Below are 15,681 nucleotides of genomic sequence, written 5' to 3'. Positions count from 1 at the left end.
AAGCTCAAAGGTGTCAGAATGAAGCTGGCAGAATCAGTGGTGGCCACTGCAGCTGTGTGCCTCAGGTCACTGAAGCAGGGGTGGCTGCAGACAGCTTGCTGTGAGTGTGCTCTGGGGAGGATGTGGGGTGGCTCTGGGGGGTGCAGTGGAGAAAACAACTTTGCCTTCTCAGAGTCTTACCTCTAGTTGCTCAAATGGGGGCAGTGAAATGTTGGCACAGAGTGAAGGACAAGTTTCACCCCAGGATTAGAAACAGGGAGAAATAGGAAGGGTTAGGAAAGAGTTAGTGAAAGAGTCTCCAGGGAAGGTGAGTGCTTGTGGAGCCTTTCAGAGAGGGGCATCAGGAAAGGGTGAAGCCAGTGCAATGAAACTGGGAGGGAGCAGGATCTGTCAGGTTCAGAGAGGAGCAGGCAGGAATGCTCAGCTGGTTAGCAAAGCAGGGTGACCTCTGCATGCTTAAAAGAACCAAGTGAGGGAGGCCTTGGACTTGGGTTTGGTTGGTTTTAAACTTCTTTTTCCCCACACCCTGCAGGTGAGCAGAGCAGGAAAGCCTGCTTGTGTTTCTGTGAGGCAGGATATATGGCACAGGCACTTCATGGCTCCACAGAATCTTCCTCTGTTGCTGAGGCCTGAGTGTCCTAAAGTAATCTAAAGTCTGAGTGCTGTAGAAAGCTGTCTCTGAGGTGTTCTGGGCAGGCAGGCTGAAATCAGGCAGCTCTACATTTGCTGAGTAGTGGAAGCTTCCTTCTAAATACCTGCAGCAGGGAAAGTCACAGCTCTGAGTTAATGGCTTGGCCTAAACTTTGTTTCCTGTATGTGATGTCCCTTTGGAGGGTAACAGTTTGCATGCTGCACACCTTGGCTTTCATAGAATCAATGGGGCTGGAAAAGACCTCAGAGATCATCAGGCCCAACCCAACAGCTCATGGCTACTAAACCATGGCTCCAAGGGCCACATCCAATCCCCTCTTGAACACCTCCAGGGATGGGGACTCCACCACCTCCCTGGGCAGCACATCCCAAGGGCTAACAACTCTCTCTGGGAAGAACTTTATCCTTCAGCCTGAACCTCCCCTGGCACAGCTTGAGACTGTGTCCTCTTGTTCTGGTGCTGGGTGCCTGGGAGAAGAGACCAACCCCCACCTGGCTCCAACCTCCCTTCAGGGAGTTGGAGAGAGCAAGAAGGTCTCCCCTGAGCCTCCTCTTCTGCAGGCTAAGCAACCCCAGCTCCCTCAGCCTCTCCTCCCAGGGCTGTGCTCCAGACCCCTCCCCAGCTTTGTTGCCCTTCTCTGGACACCTTCCAGCAGCTCAACCTCTTTCCTGCCCTGAGGAGCCCAGAGCTGGACACAGGACTCCAGGTGTGGCCTGAGCAGTGCTGAGCCCAGGGCACAATGAGCTCCCTGCTCCTGCTGGCCACACTCTTCCTGCTGCAGGCCAGGATGCCCTTGGCCTTCTTGGCCCCCTGGGCACACTGCTGGCTCATGTTCAGCTGCTGTCACCCAGTCCCCCCAGGTCCCTGTCTGCCTGGCTGCTCTCAGCCCCTCTGAGCCCAGCCTGCATGCTGTTTGTGCTGTGCTGGCCATCCTCCACCTGCAGCCTGTCCCCTGGAGTGTGACAAAGGTTTTGTGTGCCCACAGCCCAACTTTGCTCACGGCCTGGCCTCTCTGCAAATCCCCCACGGCGCCACTGTGAAGCGGATGTACATCTACAGCGGCAACAGCCTGCAGGACACCAAGTAGGTACAGCTGCTGCTGCTCTGCTGGGCCTTCAGCACACACCTGCCCCCCCTCACTGCCCTACAGCTGGGGGGTGCTGAGTGTCATTGTGCTCTTAGTTCACTCTGGGTCTCTGATGGAGTTGGCAGTGTGCAGAGTGCCTGCTTGAGGATCAATTCATGCTCAGGTCAAGTGGGTCAGCCTCCTACAGCTCGGCCAAAGCCTCTGTAACTTCCATTGTAGCTGAGAGCAGCCTGGGGTGATATCTACAACAGAGCAGAGTAAACCAGGTTGGATGAGACCTTTGAGATCATCCAGTCCAGCCTGTCATCCAACACCATCTGGTCAGCTCAACCATGGCACCAAGCACCCCTAGACTAGACAGCTAGCTTCTGCAGTTCCTGGAGGCTTTGAAGCTTGCTGTTTGTTTCACTGATGCTGAAGGCCCTGCATCTGAGTGCTGCCTCACTCCTGTTTCTCCCCACCAGACCTTCTCCTCCTGGCTCGTTTCCCTTCTGATTTCCAGTCTGATGCAGCCCAGCTCTGTCAGGGTTCATGTGCTCCATTCCAGTGAACTGGTAGCAGCTTGTTAATGGCCAGCATGAAGATGAAATGAATCCTGAGGAGGTTCTTGTCTGCTTTCAGGGCTCCCTTGATGCCTCTCAGCTGTTTCCTTGGCAATGTGTACGCTGAGAACGTCGATGTGCTGCGAGACGGAACTGGCCCCTCAGGGTTACGGCTTCGCCTGCTCACTGCAGGTACTGGTGGCACTCAGCACTGAGCTGCTGCTTCCCTCAGGGAAAGAAGGGGTGACCTTTAGAAGTCCAACCCTGTGATGCTTTCACAGGTGGTTTTAAAGTGGCCTATATATCTTATCTTGTACTGTTGGGAACAAACCAAACCAATCCCCAAGCCCTGTGAAACTCGCCCGCGCTTCTTGGAGGACCTTGGGGTGCTGGAGTAAGCCCAGAGAAGGGCAGCAAAGCTGGTGAGAGGTCTGGAGAGCAGGGCTGGTGAGGGAACTGGGGTTGTTTAGCTTGAAGAACAGGAGGCTGAGGGGAGACCTCATTGCTCTCTACAACTCCCTCGAAAGAAGGCTGGAGCGAGGTGGGGGTTGGCCGCTTCTCACAAGGAGGAAGTGGAGGAAGAGGAGAAACAGCTTCACGCTGTGCCAGGGGAGGCTGGGGTTGGAGATGAGAAGACATCTGTAAAGGGTGCAGCTGTTTGGTGTGTGGTGGAGAAGCACAGAGCTCCTGGTGGTGCTGACGTGCTGGGGTGTGCTGTGAGCAGGAGGGCTGGGTGCTGAGGTGTTTCTGCCGCTCAGGTTGCGGGCCGGGCGTCCTGGCCGACGCCAAGATGCGGGTATTCGAGCGCTGCGTGTACTTCGGGGACTCCTGCCAGGACGTGCTCAGCACGCTGGGCTCTCCACACAAAGTCTTCTACAAGTCTGAAGATAAGGTGAGGAGGCTCCTTCAGGCACAGGCTTTGTCTCTCTTCGGTGCTGCCTGGCTTTCGCCCCGGGGCTTGCGTTCTGCGAGGCCGGGGAGGCTCGGCGGCCGGGCAGCACGAGTGGGCAGCGCTTCGCTGGGCCTCAAAGGGACCAGGATGAACCACTGTGGAACTTGGGGGTTAAAAGCTTTGGGGGTTTCTAATCTGCCTAGGTTTGGTTGGTTTGTCTGGGGGGTTATCTCTTTTAGATGTTTATTAATGCAAAGTGGCACTTTCTGTTTCGAGTGACACCATTTGAGCTGTCTGTGACCTGGTGAAAGCGGCAGCCCCTCTGCCTCCAGCTGAGCCGTGGCCAGTGTGTGCTGCCTAGAGCTTTGAGTTCTGCTTTCTGTAACACCATTTCCTGCACTCTGAGCCTTCCCTCATCTTTTTGCATAGTAGCAACTCTTCAGGTCACTCCCAAAACCTCCCTGTGTCGCTGTGCCACTGCGGGCAGCTGGCGGCCCTGGCCCGAAGCAACTCTCCTCTCTTTGCATGTGCCTTCAGATGAGATGAGGGCAGCTTTGGTGGGGGGCAGTGATGCTGCACATGCCTTCAGCTCTGGGGGTGTTGTTTACTGCATCTGAAACCTGTTTCTTGCAGATGAAAATCCACTCACCCTCACCCCACAAGCAGGTCCCTTCGAAGTGCAACGACTACTTCTTCAACTATTTCACCCTGGGAGTGGTGAGTGGGGAGTGCCACAAAGGCATGGAGAGGGTTGCTGTGGGCACCCAGCCTGCTTTGCAGGAGGTTATAGGCTGGGGGAAATGCAAGGCTGTGTGACTCTTGATTGCTGCCTTAGCAATCTGGGGCTATGGAAATCTACCCTGACTGTTCTCTAGCACTGGGCCTAGCAGAGTCAGTCAGCAATGGTTTATCATCAGTGGCAGGGCAGGGGACAACGGGTGCAGACTAGAACACAAAGCTCCACCTACACATGAGGAAAAGCTGCTTCCCTTGAGAGTGCTGGGGCCCTGGAGCAGCCTGCCCAGAGAGGTGGTCAAGTCTCCTCTGGAGAGATTCCAACCCCCCCCTGGCCGCTGTGATCCTGGGCTGGCTGCTGTGGGTGCCCTGCTTTAGCAAGGGGTTGGACTGGCTGATCCCACAGGTCCCTTCCAACCCTGCCATGCTGGGATCCTGGGATATCTCCCCAGCAGATGAAGGGCACTTGGTGCTTCTGCATTCTCTTAGGTTTCCTCCCTGGGCCATGCCTGCTGCATGCCTATAGAAGTCCCTGCTCCAGGCCCACACAGCTGAGACAGCACCACAGCACCACTTGTGGAAGCTTGCCAGGCTGTGGGGTGTAGTCCAACTCTCCTGTCCCTCCTTAGAGCTGTTCTGCTGCAGTCAGTATTCAGTAACTGATATGCAGGAAATGCAAGGCCTCCTTAGAAAACTTGCCCACATGAGCCAATGAAGCTGCAGTTGTGGCTGAGTGCTGGGGGGAAGGTGTGGGTTTGAACTGACAAGGAGTCCCACTATCACATGCAGCTTTTCATGGTTCCTCTTGGCTTGATTGACAGTCACAGAATATTCAGGGGTGGAAGGGACTTTTAAGATCATCTGGGTCCAGGGGCACCTTCTACTGGACCAGGTTGCTCAAGGTCCTATCCAAGCTGGCTTTGAACAATTTCAGGCTTAAAGCCTCCCCAGCTCCTCAGAGCAACCTGTTCCAGTACCCCACCACCCCTGGTACACAGATACCACTGCCTACAGGTGCTGCTGTAACCAGTCCCAGATCAGTCTGGGGAAAGCCACCTTCCTCTGCCCAAATGACTTCTTGTCTGTCTCTTTTTGCTTCAACAGGATATTCTCTTTGATGCAAACACTCACAAGGTGAAGAAATTTGTCCTGCATACAAATTACCCTGGTCATTACAACTTCAACATGTGAGTCTCAAACACTGCCCTCTGGGCTTTTCTAAAGAGCATTTGAAAACATCTGACAAGGGGAGGTCCTCATTTCCTTTGTAGAACTCCAGATACTCCCCACCCCCCCTCCACCAAATGTCTTTGGTGTATCTGGTAACCCTGTGGAGAACAGAATAGAATTAACCAGGCTGGAAAAGACCTCAAAGATCATCCAGTCCAACCTCTCCCCCAGCACCATCTCATCAACTCAACCATGGCACCAAGCACCCATCCAGACTCTTCCTAAACACCTCCAGGGATGGGGACTCCACCACCTCCCTGGGCAGCACATCCCAAGGGCCAATCTCTCTTGCTGGGAAGAACTTCTTCCTAACATCCAGCCTGAACCTCCCCTGGCACAGCTTGAGACTGTGTCCTCTTGTTCTGCTGCTGGGTGCCTGGGAGAAGAGACCAACCCCTGCTGGCTCCAACCTCCCTTCAGGGAGTAGGAGAGAGCAAGAAGGTCTCCCCTGAGCCTCCTCTTCTGCAGGCTAAGCAACCCCAGCTCCCTCAGCCTCTCCTCCCAGGGCTGTGCTCCAGACCCCTCCCCAGCTTTGTTGCCCTTCTCTGGACACCTTCCAGCAGCTCAACCTCTTTCCTGCCCTGAGGAGCCCAGAGCTGGACACAGGACTCCAGGTGTGGCCTGAGCAGTGCTGAGCACAGGGCACAATGAGCTCCCTGCTGCTGCTGGCCACACTCTTCCTGATGCAGGCCAGGATGCCCTTGGCCTTGTTGGCCCCCTGGGCACACTGCTGGCTCCTGTTCAGCTGCTGTCACCCAGTCCCCCCAGGTCCCTTTCTGCCTGGCTGCTCTCAGCCCCTCTGACCCCAGCCTGCAGCACTGCCTGGGGTTGGTGTGGCCAAAGTGCAGCCCCTGGCACTTGGACTTGTTGAATGCCATCCTGTTGGCCTCTGCCCATCTGCCCAGCCTGGCAAGGTCCCTCTGCAGAGCTCTCCTACCCTCTCACAGCTCAACTCCTGCCCCCAGCCTGCTGTCACCTGCACACTTGCTGCTGATGGACTCAGTCCCCTCCTGCAGATCATCAGCAAAGATACTAACGAGCCTGGGGCCCAGCACTGGAGGTTTCAGCCATCTTTATTACCACACTCTATTTATCTGTTATTGTTTTCTTAGTGCTTTTAAATGTTTCTATATTGTGAAGCATGTCTTAAACCAGTAAATGAGGTAAGGTAGCTCTTGGCTCAGCTGTAATGTGCCCAGCCTCTTGCTGGAGGCAAACTTTGTGTCCTGGGAGGTCGGCTGTTGGCTTTTTCCTGGCATCCTTTCAGTCAGTGATTGAGAATAAAACAGTCTCATGCTTCTGAGTGTATTTCCAGCACTTTGTAACTCTGAGCTCTTCAGAGGGTGAACATGCTGGAAGGAATGAGTGATGTTTGATTAAAGCAAGTGACAGAGAAATCTCCAGTGCTGTTTCTCCAGCTGCTGTCTAAGTTGTGCTGGGGAACCTTCTGTGTCCTCCAGCCAGCTGTCAGGACATTCCCAGGCTGCTTCCTTATTGGATGTGGAAAATGGAGATGAGAACTCTTCTTAAATCTCTGAACTCCTTCATTTGCCTTTTTCTCCCTTGTGGGACTTTCCATGGCAGAGGCCAAGAGCCCTCAGCCTGTGCTGGGCAGTGGGGTTGCCCTTTCTGCTCCCTAACAGCTTTCTGGTTTGCTCTTTGCAGTTACCATCGCTGTGAGTTCAAGATTCCACTAGTCATCAAGAGAGGTGAGTAGGCCATCCCTTCTCCTTCAGGGGGCACACCCCAAGTGCTTAGAGTTCTGAGGTCTAGTGCACCCTTCAGCATCAGAGGATGCTGACACTGGAAGTTGTACCATAGTGTTGTTGAGACAAAGGAGAAATGTGGGTGTTGGGTTTCCATTTCAGTGGGGATGAGAAAGCACCACCAAAACACCAGCTCAGGACAAGCTGGCAGTTCTGGTTTTGTTCACCTTGCCTTGTTTGCTTGCTAGGGCTGTGCAAACCTTCAGCTGCACCACCACTGATCCTCTGTACTGCTGCCACTCTGCTAAAATCAGTCACCTTGTACCTGGAGGCTCCCAGTCTGTGAGGCAGTGGTAGTCTGAGCTGGTCTGTCCCATCCACTGCTCCACTTCTCAATGCTGAGCTTGCTCTTGAAGGGCTTAATCCTGATCTTTAAACTGGTTTGGCTGGGAATGAGAGCAAACTGAGAATGTGTTGGCTCTGTGTGCTGTAGACCAAGCCTGTCTGTTGTGTTCACTTCAGAATCTCAACCTGATCAGTAGTGCTGAGTCCTCAAGATACCTTAGTATGTGCCCAGCTCCACAAAGCAGGGGGAACCTTGCCTGGTGGAAGATGATGGGGACTGAAGCAGAGTCCTTCAATGTACAAGTTAAGAGGGGGCCTGGGAGAAGGAGTGTTGTGGTTATCCAGGGAAGGCTGGATGCTGGCAAGGGTTTGGCCAGGGATGCTTCCTTCATTTGGATTGTTCTTCCCTGGAAGCACCTCTGTTCTCCTGTGCCTGTCAGAGCAGCTGGAGCATGGAGAGGAGTGCAGAGCCAGGAAAGCTATGTCTGTGTCTACAAGCTCATCTGCAAGTTGATTTGTACTTCAGCCAGCAGAATAAACATGAAAGTCCTCCCTTTAAGATTCATTTCCTGTGGGTTATTGGGCAGTGCTTCAACAGCACTCAGTGCTGGGTCTCTGCATCCACACATAACCATGAGTCTCTTTCGGCTGGCTCTGGGGGTTTGTTTGCAGATTGTTTGCTGGGTGTGTTTTCTCACTCACCTTCCTGGTCTCCAGCTTACTTCCAGGATGTGTAGCAAACTGTAAAGAAGTGTTCTGAAACTGATCACCCCCCCACATCTTCCATCTGCTGGCAGTGCCTGATGCAGCTTCCTTAACTGCCTTCTGTCCTTCAGCTGCAGGCAGGAAATGGACAGCCAGAGGTGGAGCTGCACAGACACTGAATTCTTTCAGCATAAATCATTGAAGCAATAAGGTTGGAAAAGACCTCAGAGATCACCAAGCCCAACCTGTCACCCAGCACCATCTGATCAACTAAACCATGGCACCGAGTGCCACATCCAATCCCCTCTTGAACAGCTCCAGGGATGGGGACTCCACCACCTCCCTGGGCAGCACATCCCCATGGCCAATCTCTCTTGCTGGGAAGAACTTCTTCCTAACCTCCAGCCTGAACCTCCCCTGGCACAGCTTGAGACTGTGTCCTCTTGTTCTGGACACCTTCCAGCAGCTCAACATCTTTCCTATGCTGAGGGGCTCAGAACTGGACACAGAACTCAAGGTGTGGCCTTTAATGGCACTGAATCAACGTTGTTGACAGTGTTGGTTGCTTTTAAATGCTGGCCAATTTGTATCTGAAGTGATCTAATGCTTGTAGGACTTCTGTTACCTAAACTGACCTCCCCAAATGAGGCATTTATAGGAGAGTGTTCAAGCAAAGGCTCTTCTGTTTTTCCTTTCACAGATAGTGCTGATTCACAGACAGAAACATGTACAACATACAGCAAGGTGAGTGTGCAGAGCTGAATGCTTTCCTTACACCCTCTGAATTGCCTGGCAATACACCTTGAAGAACTAGCAGCAGCTGTCCCACACTTTAGAAGAGAGAAGTTGAAGGCCAAAAGTGAACATATATTGTGCTTTGTGATTGAAACCTTTGTGTTGCATTAAGAGCTGAAGGCATTTCTGGTAGCATCCTTGAAGTAAGTTAAGTTCTTGTCATTGCATGCTGTGTATTTGAAGGTAGCTGCAGGTAGAAATGGAACAGTGAAAGTGGTGGTGTGGAAAGTGACAGTAACGTAGCTGATGTGGAAAGTGGCTGAGCATTAGCTGCAAGAGAGATTTCTGGACCAGGTTTGCAGAGCTCTCTGTTGGACATAGCTCTTGAAGCCAGGCAGCATTTAGTCAGAGGATCCAGTGCCCTTCCTCTTTGTGCTGCAGGGTGCCTGTAATGGGCTGCTTCTCAGGCCTTACAGAGGGGCCACTGCCAACGTGGTACCTCCTGAGGACAGTGGGCTCTTTGAAAGACTAACCTTGCCACCTGAATGAGGGGTCCTCTGGACAGTTGCTGCTGCATGTTTCAGGGCTACATTAAGTCTAAAAGCTTAACTCAAGGGTTCAGCAATGCCTCTACAGTTAACATTCAGCCAGGGCTGGTGCAGCTCTCTTGGCTCCTGGGGTGCCAGCTGAAGGCTTTGCTTGGTGATTTTCGGGTCCCATACTGAGAGGAGAAAATGGGAGTCAGCAGCCTGGAAGTGGCAGTTCTTTGCTTTTTGATTTGAATTATTTATGTCCTTCAGTGCTTTGACTTTTCAGCCTTGTGTGTGAATCTGCAGCTTCTTAAGTCAGCTCAGAGTGGTGAAAAGCTGGACATTCCAATCATTACATAGTGCAGCTCTCCAAACCTGTCACTTAAATCAAGGCAAGGCTTTGGGGAACGGTAGCAGTGCTGCTGGCTTTCTCTCTGCAGAAAGTATTTTGCTGAGGTTTCCCACAGCTGCTTTGTCTCCTGAGGTGGCCCTGAAATGCTCCATGCTGAGACACCTTTATTTCCCAGCTGTATTTTACCCACAAGACTCACAGAGGTTATTTTTTTACCATTAATAACATTAATTCAAAGCTATCTTGAGGCAAAAGTGAGAGCAAACCCTGAATGGATTTCCCAGCCCTAGTGATGGGTAATTTCATTACTGAATATAGCTTCAGTCACAAAACACTGCTGTAAACATTCCTTGGGCAGATGAGTGTGTCACAGCCAGATGCACATGATGCTCTTTCTGGACATTAAGAGGCACTTCCCTGTGCCTGATCTTAACACCAAGTCTGTGATCTATTTACAGTGGGACAGTATTCAGGATCTCCTGGGGCATCCTGTAGAGAAGCCAGTGGTGCTTCACAGGTAAGGACCTCTCTGTTTTGCTTGTCAAGCATTGAGCTGATAACAAAGGATGAGTGTAGGCAGAGGAGGCCTTACTGCACCTTTGGCCTCTTTGGCCACCAAGACAGCCAAGTAGCTGCTCTTAGAGGAGAGAGGCTGAGAGGCAGGATGATGTTGCTGCAGGGGCTGGGTTGAACAGGCATCATGTTTGCAGTCACCTCTCTGTGGTGCAGAATTCTATCTATGAATCCTAGAATCTCTGGGGTGGAATCTCTGGGGTGGAGCCCTGGCTGCTGTCAGAATGCTGCAGCAATGTCAGATGCACCAACCAAGCTGTTGCCATCAGGCTTTCATGTGATTTTTCAGGTTGATTGCTTTTTCTTGTCCCCCTGAATCCTTGTGCCCTTAGCTCCCCTTTACTCCTGTTTGACCTGAAGGAGGTCATTAGAGCAGAAGCAGAGCTGAGGTAAAACAGTGGTTGCAGAGCCCTTCTCTGCAACAGATGAAACCCAGAGTCGTTCCACCAGAGTTTGCTTTACTGAGCACATCTCAAATGCCTCATGCATGCACTTTGATACACTGAGCAGTTACAAGGAAGGCCAACAGGCAAATAGTTTCTGGAGGGTTGAGATTCTCTTGGCTGTGCTCTGAAATCCATGGGGGGGGCTGGCTGTCCTTATCACCTAGAGGATCCAAGAGTCTTGGAACTGAATGACAAGTGATGCCTTCACCTTGAAAAATCCTGTCTAGTAACATTGGGATTCATTGCATTTCAGCATCCCTGAGGGGAATTTTGTTTAGCCTAACAGCAGTGGTTTGCCAGACAGCAAATACTAACCACACCTGGCAGAGGCTGAGCCATAAAGCAGGTTGAAGACTGGGAAAGGATCTTGCACAAGACCAACTTGTAATTAATTTCTTCCATGGTGCCTTTCCTCCCACCCCATATCTGTTTATTTTCAGGGTTCTTCTTGTCCAAGTTAGGTGAAGGTTTTCTTGTGGGGGGCATTAGTCATTCCTTTTAATGGCTTTCTGCCTTGCTCTGTGACATGAAGCAGAGGCATCCCTCTGGCTGGCCTGGAGTCTAGCGGTGGTGGTGCGACAAGAGAGCTGCTCGCTGTTGATGAAAGCCACGAGAGAGATGCTGTAATTTACCTGGTTTTGCTAAGAATTCCTCATCCTCACACATCCATTTTCTTCCTTTTTGTTTTTGTCCCCTCTCTTCTGTTCAGGTCATCATCTCCAAACAACACTAACCCCTTTGGGTCAACCTTCTGCTTTGGACTGCAGCGAATGATCTTTGAGGTTAGGAGAAAAGCGAGAGAAGAGGAGAAGTTGGCTCTTATAGCTCCTGGCTTCTTATTTCCCTTTTTAGAATTTATGGGCAGCAGCAGGTGGCTTTCCAGTCTCTTCTCTGAGGTGGTACATTTGCATGCTAAAGCTGGAGCCTCAGATGTGTCACCTGGAGCTTCTCCTGGCAGGGGATGCATGTGCTGGGTTCCGAGCGGCGGTGGAGCCTCAGAGTCATGGAATGCTCTGAGTTGGAAGGGATCATCTCATCCCAACCCCCTGCCACTGGCAGGGACACTTCCTACTAGACTTAAGTTGCTCAAGGCCTCATCTTGGCTTTGAATGCTTAGCCTCCACAGCTGCTCTGAGTGACCTGTTCTTGTGCCTCAGCACCCTCAAAGGGAAGAATTGCTCCCTGGTGTCTGACCTAAATTCAGCTTCTTCCAGCGTGAAGCCATTAGTCCTTGTCCTGTCACCTCATGCCTTTGCAAAAGGTGCCTCTCCAGCTCCCCTGTGACCCCTTTCAAATGCTGGAAGGTGGCATGGAGGTTTCCCTGGAGCAGTCTCTTCTCCAAGCTGAACTATCCCACCTATCTCAGCCTGTCTTCAGAGAAAAGGTCCTCCAGCTCTCTGGAGTCAGGGTGGCTGGAGAGCAGCCAGGCAGAAAGGGACCTGGGGGTACTGGTTGACAGCAGCTGAACAGGAGCCAGCAGTATGCCCAGGGGGCCAAGAAGGCCAAGGGCATCCTGGCCTGCATCAGGAAGAGTGTGGCCAGCAGGAGCAGGGAGCTCATTGTGCCCTGTGCTCAGCACTGCTCAGGCCACACCTGGAGTCCTGTGTCCAGCTCTGGGCTCCTCAGGGCAGGAAAGAGGTTGAGCTGCTGGGAGGTGTCCAGAGAAGGGCAACAAAGCTGGGGAGGGGTCTGGAGCACAGCCCTGGGAGGAGAGGCTGAGGGAGCTGGGGTTGCTTAGCCTGCAGAAGAGGAGGCTCAGGGGAGACCTTCTTGCTCTCTCCAACTCCCTGAAGGGAGGTTGGAGCCAGCTGAGGGTTGGTCTCTTCTCCCAGGCAAGCAGCAGCAGAACAAGAGGACACAGTCTCAAGCTGTGCCAGGGGAGGTTCAGGCTGGAGGTTAGGAAGAAGTTCTTCCCAGCAAGAGAGATTGTCCCTTGGGATGTGCTGCCCAGGGAGGTGGTGGAGTCCCCACCCCTGGAGGTGTTCAGGAAGAGCCTGGATGGGTGCTTGGTGCCATGGCTGAGTTGATCAGATGGTGCTGGGGGAGAGGTTGGACTGGATGAGCTCAGAGGTCTTTTCCAACCTGGTTCATTCTATTCTATCATATTTGTGGCCACCTCTGAACCTGCTCCAACAGTCAGCTGCCCTCCTTGTGTTGGGTCTCCAGGGCTGCACACAGCATCCTGAGCCCATTTGTTATCCAGACTATCCCAGCACCCAGAGGCCATTTGTTAGGGCTGTAGCCAGGAGCTTGCTGCTCTCTTTGCTTGTCGGGATTCCTTCGGCGGGTGGCAGATCCGTTCCATGATTACCTTTTGGAGCCTTCTGCCTGCCGGTGTGGTGACCCCTCTCCCGCCCTGCTGTGCTCCTGCAGGTGATGCAGAACAACCACATAGCCTCTGTGACCCTGTACGGCCCGGCGCGGCCCGGCAGCCAGCCCCGAGCCTCGGACCTGGCGCAGTGAGCGCGTCCCCGCGGAGCCGCCCGGAGCGCAGCCGCAGAGCAGTACAGCGTGCCTTGATTTGCTGCCGCTTCCCCTGTGGAAAGCACGTCGGGGGGGGGTGGGGAGCTTGTTCTTTTTGGTGGGTTTGGGGTTTTTCCGGTTTGTTTTGGCGGTTTTTTCACTCGGCCTCCCCGGCCAGGAGCGGCCTGGGGGGGAGGATCCTCTCGACCCTTCGTGGTGGGGCATGGAGCTGGTGATGGAGGAGAGCAGCTTAGGTGCCTGTGCCGTGGCTTCTTCCTCTCCATTGCCCTCACCCCCTGCAGCACAGACCCGCAGGCACTGTCCCTCCCTTCTCAGCCGGCAGGGGTGCCGCGGCAGGGGGGCAGCGTTGGGAGGGTGGGGAGGGCACACGGTGACTGCAAGAGTTAGAAGCACAACCTTTCTGAGCCTTGGAGCAGCTGGAAGCAGGTATTGAGTCTGTCTGTGTTACTGTACTGATGTGGTGGTCACGTTCTGAAGCAGAGCCTGGCTGTGTATACTCTAGGCACAAACACCTCGGTATTTCCCTGGCTGAGGACATTGCACCAAGGGTGACAAGGATGTATATATATGTCCACGACGTCTCTTTCAGGCACCACATCTTGGGTTTGATTCTGTTCTGTTTGGTTTGTTTCCTTTGTGTGACTTCTGTTTGTGTGTGTGTTTTAAACCAAGCGAAGTAGCACGTTGCATAAATACTTGGTTGTACCATTTGCACTACATACACTTTAATTACTTGAGGAGAGAAGAAAACAGAAACGTTTTTATCTTCACTGAGGAGCATCTGTGTGCTGGGTGTGAGTGGGGGGTGATGGCTGTTTCAGTGGAGGCTGGGCAGAAAGCTTATTTATACAGTGGATCAGGTTTATCCACCTTCCTGCACTAATATGTACTTGACATGCTGAAAACAAAAGAGCTGGTTTGTTCTGTTTCAGTTGTTTGCTGCCATGGCTGCTTGGCTGATTTCATTTCTCAGAAGCAGTGCCACAAAATCATTCTGGAGGAGGCTCTTTCTAGGAGTGAATTCTGCTTCAGTCACAAAGGTTTGGCAGAGTTCTTGGTACCAGAGAAAATGTCAGCAAAAACAATAGCTTTGCCTCTGTTCCCAATCCCCTCATTTCCTTACGTCTCAGAGGTTGTCTCTTGGAAGCCTCTGCTTGCTTAGAGAAGGAGAGGCTGCATGGCGTGGCACCTCGTGCTGCTGGGGCAGGAGAGGCTACATGGCATGGCACCTCGTGCTGCTGGGGCAGGAGAGGCTACATGGCATGGCACCTCGTGCTGCTGGGGCAGGAGAGGCTGCATGGCATGGCACCTCGTGCTGCTGGGGCAGGAGAGGCTTTGGCACCTCGTGCTGCTGGGGCAGGAGAGGCTGCATGGCATGGCACCTCGTGCTGCTGGGGCAGGAGAGGCTTTGGCACCTCGTGCTGCTGGGGCAGGAGAGGCTGCATGGCATGGCACCTCGTGCTGCTGGGGCAGGAGAGGCTTTGGCACCTCGTGCTGCTGGGGCAGGAGAGGCTGCATGGCATGGCACCTCGTGCTCCTGGGGCAGGAGAGGCTGCATGGCTTGGCACCTCGTGCTCCTGGGGCAGGAGAGGCTGCATAGCATGGCACCTCGTGCTCCAGGGGCAGGAGAGGCTGCATGGCATGGCACCTCGTGCTCCAGGGGCAGGAGAGGCTGCATGGCATGGCACCTCATGCTCCTGGGGCAGGAGAGGCTTTGGCACCTCGTGCTGCTGGGGCAGGAGAGGCTGCATGGCTTGGCACCCCGTGCTCCAGGGGCAGGAGAGGCTGCATGGCTTGGCACCTCGTGCTCCAGGGGCAGGAGAGGCTGCATGGCATGGCACCTCGTGCTGCTGGGGCAGGAGAGGCTGCATGGCATGGCACCTCGTGCTGCTGGGGCAGGAGAGGCTGCATGGCATGGCACCTCATGCTCCTGGGGCAGGAGAGGCTTTGGCACCTCGTGCTGCTGGGGCAGGAGAGGCTGCATGGCATGGCACCTCGTGCTCCTGGGGCAGGAGGGGCTGCATGGCATGGCACCTCGTGCTCCTGGGGCAGGAGAGGCTGCATGGCATGGCACCTCGTGCTCCTGGGGCAGGAGGGGCTGCATGGCATGGCACCTCGTGCTCCAGGGGCAGGAGAGGCTGCATGGCTTGGCACCTCGTGCTCCAGGGGCAGGAGAGGCTGCGTGGCATGGTGTCTCACCAAGACATTGCCCCCCTCAGCCAGAAGCCCTTGTGTTGTTCATTCCTCTGCAGTTTCTGATGTGTGGGTTTTCATTGATGCCAAAGGTTTAGCCAAAGACCTTCCTGCAGTGCCCCCATTTCTGCACCCAGATGCTCCCTGCACCCCTCACCCCCGCAGCAGGGGCAGGCTGCCTGCCAGGCGGGAGATGCTGCTCGCGAGGCGTTTATCCCCGGAGGATACTCCTAGGTTTCTAGTTCTCCTACTGGTCTAACTCGGGGGGGCCGTGGAGGTGGGCTGTCTTTGGGCTATTGAACCCTTTTTAAAGCAAACAAACAAAGGACAAGAGCAATGTACACTTTTCTCCCGTTTTTAACCTTTTGGTGTAGCAACTTGTGATACCTAGACGAGGATTTTGTGAGTTTTGCTATGTGTGTACAGATTTTGTAAATAGGACATTTTTGTAACTCTGACTCCCTGTACAGTGTA

General features: G+C 53.5%; 1 protein-coding gene across 1 annotated transcript in view; it reads left to right on the top strand.

Moving 5' to 3' along the window:
• The window catches only part of PHAF1 (phagosome assembly factor 1), a 37,583-nt gene extending 24,590 nt beyond the window's left edge, over positions 1 to 12,993 (top strand). Inside the window, exons 8-17 of the mRNA XM_054170046.1 lie at positions 1,638 to 1,735; positions 2,361 to 2,473; positions 3,040 to 3,173; positions 3,807 to 3,890; positions 5,013 to 5,095; positions 6,804 to 6,847; positions 8,595 to 8,638; positions 9,970 to 10,028; positions 11,240 to 11,312; positions 12,904 to 12,993. Of these exons, the coding sequence (XP_054026021.1) occupies positions 1,638 to 1,735; positions 2,361 to 2,473; positions 3,040 to 3,173; positions 3,807 to 3,890; positions 5,013 to 5,095; positions 6,804 to 6,847; positions 8,595 to 8,638; positions 9,970 to 10,028; positions 11,240 to 11,312; positions 12,904 to 12,993 (822 nt within the window). The remainder of the gene's footprint in view (positions 1 to 1,637; positions 1,736 to 2,360; positions 2,474 to 3,039; positions 3,174 to 3,806; positions 3,891 to 5,012; positions 5,096 to 6,803; positions 6,848 to 8,594; positions 8,639 to 9,969; positions 10,029 to 11,239; positions 11,313 to 12,903) is intronic.
• The last annotated feature ends 2,688 nt before the right edge of the window (positions 12,994 to 15,681 follow it).

The sequence above is a fragment of the Dryobates pubescens genome, chromosome 19, assembly GCF_014839835.1.
Source record: "Dryobates pubescens isolate bDryPub1 chromosome 19, bDryPub1.pri, whole genome shotgun sequence".
Lineage (NCBI taxonomy): Eukaryota > Metazoa > Chordata > Aves > Piciformes > Picidae > Dryobates > Dryobates pubescens.
This window is presented reverse-complemented; position numbering and strand designations above follow the sequence as displayed.